This window comes from Galeopterus variegatus, unplaced genomic scaffold (genome assembly GCF_000696425.1).
Source record: "Galeopterus variegatus unplaced genomic scaffold, G_variegatus-3.0.2 Scaffold1410, whole genome shotgun sequence".
In the NCBI taxonomy this organism is placed as follows: Eukaryota; Metazoa; Chordata; class Mammalia; order Dermoptera; family Cynocephalidae; genus Galeopterus; species Galeopterus variegatus.
This window is the reverse complement of record NW_007727521.1, coordinates 520,415-531,882: the sequence shown is the minus strand read 5'-3', so window position 1 is coordinate 531,882 and position 11,468 is coordinate 520,415. Positions and strand designations below refer to the sequence as shown.

At 43.3% G+C, this 11,468-nt stretch overlaps 1 protein-coding gene across 1 annotated transcript in view; it reads right to left on the bottom strand.

Moving 5' to 3' along the window:
- The window catches only part of AFF3 (AF4/FMR2 family, member 3), a gene marked incomplete at its 5' end in the record, with an annotated part of 456,956 nt that overhangs the window by 15,121 nt on the left and 430,367 nt on the right, over window positions 1–11,468 (bottom strand). The window contains 2 exons of the mRNA XM_008576823.1: window positions 79–215; window positions 2,793–2,856. Coding sequence (XP_008575045.1) covers window positions 79–215; window positions 2,793–2,856 — 201 coding nt within the window. The remainder of the gene's footprint in view (window positions 1–78; window positions 216–2,792; window positions 2,857–11,468) is intronic.

Sequence of the window (11,468 nt, the reverse complement as noted above, 5' to 3'; positions counted from 1 at the left end):
TTCTGTTCCTTGTATTCCCAGCATTTAAAAACATTCCCCCCCCCCCCCCAGCCCCCAGCAAGAAGACACAGTGCTTACCTGATGAGCTCTACTGTTTCTGAATACATCGTGTACGGAGATTTGGATTCCATGGGGCCCTGTTCCATCGCATTTCCGCACTCGATAAATGACAAGGCTGCTTCAGCGTAGTTCAAAGCCTTTCCAAACTTTTCCACCTGATCAACAGAGTTAATACAGTGTCTTCCTTAACAATCGTTTTTTCAACAGCATTGTCACATAGTTTATATGCTTTATTTGAGAAACCCAACTTTTGAGTTCCAAAATCCTGTGAATGAAGCTGAGACAAGAAAGAAATAGAATACTTCCTTCTCTCGTTATTTTCTCAAATTACTACCGGTTTGGGGTAAGTGAGCGAACAGTTACATGCAGAAATGTACCAAATCCATGTGACAGCTGCCAATCAACACAGCGCAGAACTCCATGGCTGCTCTGCTTTCTGTTTCCCTCTTTCCAATCTCTGGTGGTCTGGCAGCTTCACTCCTTGTCCCTCCGTGCTATGCTAAATAGTCGTCAAGGCTGATAGGTCTGCTTCCATAGAAGAGCCTGCATATATTTTTTGTGTGTGCCCAACATTGATGGTTCCAGGCCTTGGATATCATTTGCTACATCACTCATAACATTTACATCTCCACGCCCATCTCTTCTCATGAGGTGTTTCATTAATAGTTAGGATCTCACTTAACGGTGACAGTGATGAGGGAAAGGAGAGGAGATAAAACTCAAGATACTATTTCAGCCTTGCCAAAATGGGACACAAAGTTGAAAATTAATAATAAAAATGATTTCTTGGATTATTTATAGTTGTCCAAATATATGTTAATCTTTCTCCACATCAGCAAGGACAACCATGAATCAGGTTTATATTCTTAAGTTCTTATAAATCTAAACTTACACATCAAGTTCCTGGTTCCACACATCGCTACTCTCTAGACAATTACATATTCTAACTTTGGATTAAAAAATCTCCCCCATTTTCAAATGATTCATTCATCCATCAAAACATAGAATGACACATATACTCTAAATACTAATCTAAGTCTTGCCATTAAAAAGCAAAATGGTACTTCATTAGTTGTGATACCTTAGAAAACAGAAATGTAGAGCAAAACTCCCCTCATTAGCAAATCAAATTTTTGAAGGGCTAATAAACCTAATAGGCCATAAAGCAATATTTCTCAGCAACACTTTCAGATTAAGGAAGTCATTTCATTCAATAAGCATTTTCTAAAGCACCCAGTTCTGGGATATGTGCACTTGACACATGAAAGCTCCTTCCAGGGACATTTAATACATTTGGAGAGAGAAAATGTGCACCTACAGGATAGTTCAAAGTGCAAGGCTGCCTGTCATGAACAAAAATGAAAAATGAGTGTCCAGTGCAAATGAGACGGTAGGAAGGCAGCAAGTGATGGGGGCTACAGAGAGGCTTGGGAGACACTCAGGGAGGAGGCCTGAAACAGATGCTGGGAAGGAATGTATGACTTGGCTGGATGTGGGGAGGCTGCTGAGGGTGCAAGTGGGTCTGAGAGTGAGCGTGTATGAGTGGGAGGCTCTGCAGCCGCTGAGGCCTGTGGCTGGCACAAGCAAGGTGCGCTTGGAGGCTGGGAGGGGACCAGCCTGGCTGCAGCAGTGTCTCTCTCTTGGGAAAAAGCCAATTGGAAAGGTAGGGTTGGGGAGATGACACTGAATGAATAATGCTAGAAAACCCTGGATGAAGGATTCAGGTAGAAATTATCATTCTGCTCAAAATTTGATACTCTTCTCCAATAGTGGCCCTGCTTCAGCTTCTTCAGATGACCGGAATTCTCTAACAGACTGTGGATTGTATGGACAGGAACCGTCCATTTCCCTTCTCTATTTTCTGATGCTCAGTGGTTATTTCCCTTGTGCCCTGGTGTACCCAGGCAATGGTCTTCACGCAAATAAATGTTGAATGGGTGGCATCAGCAGCACTGGGAGAAGGTACTGCTATTGTTTAAATATTTTCAACACTGGAATAATATTTTGAAAGTCACTTGAAATGCCTTATTCATCTCTAGCACCCCGACTGACCTCAGCTATGAACGCTGGAGGGGAATAGAACTGGAAATACTCAGTAAGAAAGAGTCTCTTTGCATGAGACCATTAGATGGAACAACCATATAATCTCTTTCAGAAAAAAACAGAAGTTTTCTATCTCTTACCCCAAAGCTCCAAGCTTTCCAGAACAGATTATTCAAGTAAGGAAAGTTATTCTTTGAAAACATCAAATCATGATGACTTTAGGGTCTTATGTGCAGATAATAGTTTCTGTGTTGTACAGTTTTAGAGGAAGCATTCATTTTGGCAGATACACATGAAGAACACAAGTCTTTTTGAAAAGGGATTAGTTCCTGGGACCAAGCCAAGGGTTGGCCAGGTTAGCAAGAGGGAAAAATGCAAATCTAGATTTTTTTTTTTAAATAGAAGAAAAATACTACCACCCATTGACTCCACTGGCTCTAGTTACTATTCAAACCTTAGGACTAAATTGAAATATTCATTTATCCAGGGTTTTCTCCCAGCCAGACATTATTGGTTGAAGTCATAATTTATTGGGCTATGAACACTTGATTATATAAACATTTCTCCATTTAACAGACCCAGCCATCCTTGTAATAGATTTTATAATTACCCCAGCTATATTGCCCCAGTGATGAAGCTGCAGTACAAACGTAACATTAAAGACGCATGTGGAAAGAAAAGGGTCCTACCATTGCATCTGCTTTATGCTTCATGCGTTTAGCTTCTTGCATAAAATAATCTGCACTGCGAGGCCTACAAGGAGAGAATGATATTAAATGTCATCATTGCTTAAGTGCAAAATCTTCTGAAAATATTCTTTCCTTGTGCTCAGACTGAAAGCATAATTTAAAAACTCTGCTTAATATGGAATCAAGATTATTTTGCATTTCCAAATTACAGCCTACATGGAAAATAACACGATTATTTTTCTCATAAGTTAGCGATTCAAAACACTCAATATATGCTGATAGTCTACATTGACAGTGGCTTTAATGTGATCCCCTAGTGCCTAATTTGTGAATCAGATTTTTTATTGTATGGTTAAGAAAACAAGTGAAAAAATCTTATTTCACACAATATTTACACAAAACGATCACTTTTTAATGTAAATATGCCTCATAATTGTGTCGATATGTATGGGTGAGTATATTTATGTATCCTTATGAAAACAAAAGTCATTTGTATGCATAAATGGCACCTAGAGTTGCATGTATATATATTTAATTATGTTAAAGCCTCCCAGTGAAAAATGAAAAGAGGTAATTCTGTATGATTACATTCCAGTTATAATGAAGTTAATTGTAAAATGATGTCTACCTTGTAACAATGCAAACATGGCATGTATTCTCTAGAGCTCTGATTAGCTAGCTGGTAAACATTAACAGCAGACATGTGCATTATTAAAGCAATAACCCTGGCCGGGTGCTGACTCTGCCGGGAGATGAAGGTAATTCATCCAGAGACTGATCTGAGTGTGCATAATGATCTGGAGTTACACCAAGCTACTCATCAGATATTGCCTTTAAATGCTTCACCTGACAGATATATTTTTTTTTTTTTCTGACCGGTAAGGGGATTGCAACCCTCGGCAAGGTGTCTTCCGCACCACACTCAGCCAGTGAGCGCACCGGCCAGTCCTATATAGGATCCGAACCTGCAGCCTTGGCGCTACCAGCACTGCACTCTCCCGAGTGAGCCACGGGGCCAGCCCTTCATCTGATAGATTTTCAAAAAACATCTACATCCTTTAGGGGCCATCAGCATAAACTATTTTTTGTATTATGGGTCTTTACATAATCAGTAAACTTGACCTATTCACGAATATCAAATATAAATCAAGACTCCCTGAATGGAAGATGTGATATAAGTAGTGACACTGATACATGGACTGTTAACCCACTGTGACATGCTCACATTGAACTGTCTTATTTCAGCTTCCAATGGGCCTTTTACCTTATGGTGATATTAGACAGTCAGAGCATCTCTCTATCCAAAGAGGTCAAATGCTTAGAAAAACAATGCATATTGTGACAATGACACTGCATTTTAATCAATCAGCCAAACAAATAAAACAAACCAGAGTCATAGCAAATAATTAGTTTTGGGTCAAAAATCACCGAAGCAAGAAAAGGACCTGGTTTTCTGTCTCTTAACTTCTCTATAAAATATTGCCAATACTGTGGAAACCTGCTGGGACTATTTAACGTCTCCCACAAAGAAATGAGGAACATAGCTGCAGGACTTCCTTAACGTGCAGAATTAAACTCCCCGTCTTTGGCTCCTCACCCTTTACCATTCTTCCCCACTCAGGCCTGAAAGTTTCCATTCATCCTGATGGGCCTTTCACTCGTGGGGGGCCCGAGGTTTTCTTAAGGGGAGGGCCCTGCACCTATCAGCTCTGCTTTCTCTAGTTTGTCTCCTAGATGCCATACCTCCTCCACTGGAATGGCTCTTTAGTTGCCTTTACAGGGTATATTTTCCTTTTTTGTCCACATATTGACCTTTGTCCATATAGGAGGGTTCTTCAAAAAGCTCATGGAAACATAGAATTGAAAGATAACAGGAATCTTCCCATGAACTTTTTGAAGTTCCCTCATATTGACTGTTTGGTCTGTGGTTCTACCTCTAGCAATTTATATTATTTTTGTTGTTGTTGTTGCTTGTTTTTGTTTTTAATAAACTTTATTTTTTAGTGCAGTTTTAGGTTCACAGCAATACTGAGCAGAAAGTAGAGAGTTCCTGTACGCCCTCCACCCCTCACATGCACAGGCTCCCCCATGATCAACCTCTTGCACCAGAGCATTTGCTACTATCGGTGAACCTACCTTGACACATCGTTATTACCCCAAATCCACAGTTTACATTAGGGCTCACTTTTAGTGTTGTACATCCTCTGGGTTTGGATGATCAACCTCTTGCACCAGAGCATTTGCTACTATCGGTGAACCTACCTTGACACATCGTTATCACCCCAAATCCACAGTTTACATTAGGGCTCACTTTTAGTGTTGTACATCCTCTGGGTTTGGACAAATGTATAGTGACGTGAATCCACCATTATAATGCCATACAGAATAGTTTCACTGCCCTAAAATCTTCTGCATTATTTTTTGTTTGTCCCTTTGCTTCATATTCCAACGTGGAAGAACAGACCCCACCTTTAGCCCAAGGCCAGGTCCGACCCCTGAGCTGCAGATGGGGTTCTGGAGCCTAGTTTTTCAGCAGAGGAGCACAGGTATCTTCATCCATCTCTCCCCTGTTAGCAAATGCTGGGAATGCCTCCTTGTAAACACTCCTGTCTTTTTCAGTGACCACATCTGCCACCCACGTCTAGGTTTTCATCACCTCTCTGGTTCCTTGGCCTCTACTTTGACTCTCCTCCAATCTGTCCTGAGCTCTACCTCTTGACCAGTGTCTGTAAAACATGGCTTTCATTACATCACCATCCTGCTTACAGACTGAAAATCAATGGCCCATGAGGTCAAATCTCAGTTCGGGTCCCCAATAATCTTGCGTAAGCCTCTTAACCATATCACTTCCTCACTGAGGCCCTCAACCAAAGCCAGGGGTGGTTTCCACCCTATCCTGGCAACACGTCACCCCTGTCTGAGAAGCTCTGCTCATCCTTTCCCCCGCCTGGGACATTCTGCTCTTTGCTCACTCCTTGAGTGCTCATGCACTGAGCGTCCACTCGCGGAGTGCCTACCGTGAGCCAGATGCTACCCACCCCCCACATTCTACTGCTGTGAGACCTTTCCGGTAACTTTGGTCCATGCTGGCCTCTGTCCTTCCTGACCTCACACACCACTTCTTGTCTACACTACTCTTCTGGGCCTCCGATGACTTCGGAGCCGCACTGGGCCACAGTCATCGCATGTGCGCAACTTGGTCGCTGGTACATTTCCGGCAGGGACCATGCTGTGGACCTCTCTGATGTTCCCACCCTGCAGTTTTAGGCACATGGTAGAAGATAAACACGTCTCCCTTCTAATGGGGTACAGCACTGCAGCCAGTGAGCCAGGGAGCCTCTCCACGGCAACCTGGAATCCTCCACATCATTATCTGCTCCATGCCCTAATATATAAGTTGGGTCATTTTTTTTCTTGCCCTGTTTTGTAGACCTTGTCACTAAGAGATCATCGTTTCAAACACACTGCGTTCCGATGAAAGGATTCTTTTTTTTTTTTTTTTTTTTTTTTTGTCTTTTTCCGTGTCCGGCAACGGATCGCAACCCTCAGTGTTGCCCCCGTACCGGACCGGGGACCGGCAACGGGACTGCAACCCTTGGTGTTGCTCCCGCGCCTCGCTCAGCCAGTGAGCGGGAACCGGTCTGTATGTGGGATCCGAACCCTCGGGCGGGAGCGCCGCTGCGCTTCCCAAGCGGCGCACTTATCCAGTGCGCCACCGGGCCGGCCCCTGAAAGGATTCTCTTGGTAATAAGCTCTGGCGTCTTACTTTTCACTAGCTTTCTAAGTTACCCGTATGGATGACAGTGCTTCATAATCCCTAACGTAGCTTCTTCAATCAAAGTTGTTTTTATCAGCAGCAGAGGAATATATTTTTCAAAGTGGATATGGAGGCTGAGTCACAAACTTTGACAGTAGTGCATGTGGATAAGTCACATCTAATTTTCTGACTACATCACAGCAGCTTCAACAGTAACCTGAGCCGCTGAAAGAGAAGGTACCATCTGGTGACCATTTATGAACACATTCGATAGAATTCTCATCTTTGCATATAATGGGGGGCTCACTATAGTGAGTCACTGAAGATTGCCTGATGATTGGCCCATTTTCTCTTTCAGGGGATTTCTAGCACCACACTCCTAGATCAGATCATTACAAAGCCATTGGGACCCACGGGACGTCTCGCAGATTGTCCAGCATTGCAGTGGATGCACAGTATCACAAAGGCTTCACTTCCAACAGCAATCCACAAGTCCGCAGGAAAGGTAAAATTGCTGTCACCATTGTGGCCATCACAGAATACAATAAAGCAAAGGTACTAAATTAGAATCTAATCATCTCAGTGTTCAAATAGATTTTTTATCTAATCTTTTTTTTTTACATGGAATACTATGAATTTCAGTTTTTCATTTACGTAATAAAATTCTTCACATTTCTCACAGGGATGGTTTTATGAGAAAACACAAGCAAACCTAATAAAAGTTCAATTAAACATCAAAAATGTAACTAACTGTATATCTTGGGCTCTTCAGAAAGGGGCTTGAGTGACCTAAAAGCCAGAGCTTAGCCACGTATATCTTCGTGATAAGAGCTCTCTGCAACAAAAGCAATCTGAGAACTTGATCCAAACAGAACGTTTTCTTTTCTTCTCTCCACCCTTTCCACCTACACTCCCACCACCCCCCACTTACAAACACATGGCCTTGGTTCTGAGCAGCACCAGGGCTGGAGCTCCCACAGTATTTCTTCTGGCACAGGAGTATTAAAGCAACCTTGCTTTTTGTTCTTTGTGGCTGGGACAGAGTGGAATGGTCTCCCACGGAGAGGCTGGCAGACTCCTTTCTGTGATTCCTACCTCTGTGAAGTGCCGCTCTCAGCAGAGCCAGCTTGTTTTGTGAACACCGGCAGGGCTGAGAGCTCAACGTGTTTGAACAAACAGGTTCCTCAGCACAGCAGAAATCTGGACAATTTTCTTGGGGAAGTTGAAACCCAAATCAGACAAATAGGCAACTGCATACTGAATGAATTCATCACCCGTTATCCGATATGACAGCTTGTCATCTGAGAAGCCCCAGAGGTGTTACTGTGTCCTGAGCTTTGAGGTACTTTCTCCAAAAGGAGAATAGTAAGAAGTTGAGTAATTATTTTTAATATACAAGTAAGCGATCACTATGGAGGAGGACCCTTCCCTATGGAAGCAGGTAGACTGCATTAGGCAGCAAGGATTTGAATGCAGCTTTTGTTTCCACAACCTGGACGGTGGCTGGGGCCACAGAGTGCCTCTAAGCTGGCGATCTCTCATTGTGTTTCCTATGGGCCACACGCTCCTGTACATGTTGGCCTCTCTCTTGGCCATGCCCAGATAGTGGCTTTGCATTCTAAGACGCACAGGACACGTGAGGCTGCTTTTTGTCGTTCAATCAAAAGCAACTTTCTGTTTAAATGGAAAATTATCAATCTGATTGTTGTTCTCCAGGTGTGACATTTAAAATAAAATAATTTTATAAAACCCTAAAAATGATTAGAGAGCTAAGATTTCAATCACAGGGATCTGAATGGCCTTGTTCCTCCACCTGAAGACCACTCTGTTTCGATCAGAACAAAATAAGGATCTGGCCTAGGGACAGGAATTTCATGATGGAAATTCCTTGTCCATCAGGAAAACAAAAAGGTGGGGTCCAGCTTTGAAGCCACTGGGGAGGGGAGACCCAAGAGGACAAGGCCCATGGCAAGCCCCTGGGGAACGCTTTCCTGCCCTAATCTTGCCTTCTCGGGGGTTTCAACGGGTGTCCTTTGACTAAATCATGCTGCGAGAGATCGACCTTCTGCATTTGAGAATCTTCCCTTCCTCTATAAAATTAAAATCCTTTTAGCTACGAGACTGCTGTGCATAATTACATTACAAATGTCAAGTCCCTCTTCCCTCCTCCTGGCCACATTTCACATGCCGTGGCCTTCGGGGTTGCCTGGCTGAGGGAGTCTTTTCTCTGTGTCAGGAGTTTTAGGTAGCTGGGCTCCTGTTGTTGGCGCCATGGGGACAGATGGGTCGTTTGGTGGGTTGGCTGCCTGTGCTGATCGTGACTGACTCTTCCATGTGAAATATGGGCAAGAGACAGCACATCCTCAGGGTGCAGAAGGAGCTCTGGCATTCAGGCTCTGCTGACTTTCCAGCACAGCCATACGGCTGCGGGAAACCAGGAGGTTGGTTTTCCACCCGAGCATCTCACCACTCGGCTCTGCTCAGGACTTCTGTACTGAGGCCTTCACGATACAGTTACTCTCTCGATTTCCCCAGCCAAAAACTCCCCTGTCACTAATTATGATACAAAGTAATTTACAGCTCATGGCTTTGTACTAATCAGATCTGTTTCCAGGCTTCAAGTTGAATCAAGTGCTGTCACTCAGTGACATAAATTCTCGCACATTTTTTAAAAATGAAAGTTTGGTAATCACACCACTGTCACCTTAATACTGAGGCTGTGGAGGAGTGAACATCATGCATTTGCTAAATGTCAGGGGAGTAGGTGCAGTCACACTGCCACCCGTCTGAGCCTGTAACTTATGAAGAACAAGTTGACCTGGATCACATTTTTACAGTAAGTGTTATTCCCTCTGTTCTGCCTGCATCCCAGAGGCACAAACTGGTGCCTGTGTATTTGATCAGTAACATAGGAAAAGGGGATTAGAAGCCGATGAATTTATATTTACTTGTGTGCAGATTCCTTATATTCGTGGATAAACAAAGAAGAATGCAGGACTACGCCCGCCCGGGAATGTTATTCAGAATTCAGCTGGGTTCATTCAACACTTGTTATGGAGGCCCCCTGGATTCAGCTTCTGTCTGAATTGCATGTTTATTCAATCATTAACAAGTATTTATAATACAAAAAAGATGAGTTTACTTTTTTTTTTAGTTGTGGCTTTAAAAATGAAATGACAGTATGGCATCTGTTACTCTCTGGATCGCTATAGCTGGATTTCCATCAACTCTAAATTACTCTGGTGCTAATTATCTAGTCCTTTCTCTTCTTCCACTGGTAGCGTCTCTTTGGTCATTTCACTGTTGACACCTTCAGTGAAAAGAAAAGTCAAGGACAGTGACAAGAGCTGAAACCCACCTCTGTCAAGGAGGCTGCTGGTGGGGAAGCTGGTGCAGCATGGAGGAGGAGCAGAAAGAGGGGACCAGAATGAAATTTAGTGGTCCCAAGGAACCTTCCTGGGGAGGCCACCCACATGCCTCCCTCTCGCCTGAAGAACTGAGAATTAATTCATCTTTGCATCCTGGCACTTAGAAAGTGCTCAGTACATACCAACTGAACCTGGAGACATTTCAAACAATTTTAGGTGACGTCCTAGCCCAGTGATCTCTCGAGGTCCACTTATTTTTTATTATTTAAAGGAAGACAATGCCTATTTTTGCCTGTCAAGCTTGAACAATCTTCCCACAACTTTCTTAGTTCAATGGTTGAGTGGCTGTTTGAATTACATGTTTATTTTACTGTTATGAATTTCAAATCAATTGGGACACATGGCAATTAGAACACAATATTCATCTCTCCATATGATGGATATGTAAGAGTGCTTTTTTATTCTATTATATCTAGATCCACTAAAGGAGAAACAGTTTTGTTGTAGCTGTTAGCCAGAAAACGTATGCACGTTGCTAATGGGAAGAGCAAATGATAATAGTTTCCTCGTTGACACAGATAGTGACGAAATTATACTAGCCTCGGCCCTCGCAGATTGAGAAGCCCTTCCTATTGTTAATAGTCCCAAACGGCAGACCGAAGTACAACCCTTTAGTTGTTGCTGTTTTTGGCTTAGCTTTCTAGTCTATACATTGGAAAATTCCCTGTATTTTAATTTTCCATAAATGTTTGTGTGTACGTATGTGTGTTTTTTTAATATCTACCACGCTCTTAAAACCATCCACTGGAAGTGTTTGGTGTTTTGAGTACCTTGGTTTTCTCATGCTCCTTTTGTTTGATCATGTTGTTAGGATATGACTTCCAAATGCAAATTGTTGTTTTTAAATACAATTCTAACCTTCAGTTTTTGCAAATGCTTAAAGTTCACATGAACGATTGCCAACCACAAAAGCCTGATTATAAATGTAGGTGACCAACTGGTTGTACTGTCATCCCGTGCCCTCCCTGGGGGATGATCCCTGCCTCCCTGGCTGCCTAGCGAGGCCAGTGGGGAAAGTGAGGCAGGGGTGTGTGTGGCCAGCACAGCTACAGCGGCCATGGGAGAAGCAGAAAGGCACGTGTCCTCCCCGGTGCCCCTAAACTTCCTAAATCCAGTTATCTTGAAATGTGTCCAGTAAATGAAACAAACAAAAAATATGGATTTGGTTTTCAATCTCAAAATTCTTTGCACTAATTAGCTTACTGATGTCCAAGTTATTCTTGAAGACTGCGCCATGGTCTCTCAGTTCTCAGGGAAGCCTACGGAGGTGAATGAGCGGACCATGTCCACACTGCGCGGAGGTTAGGGGTGGGGAGGAGGACGGCGGGAGGGGGCGGGCAATCACTCCTGCACAGTGCACATTCTCCAGTGACACCTCTTATGAGGTGTCATTTGACTGGGCCTGAGGAGAGCCCCCATGAGAGGCATGGCGGTTGTCACCGCTCTCAGTTTTCCTGATAGGAAACTGGGCTGGGAGCCATGTAGAACTAT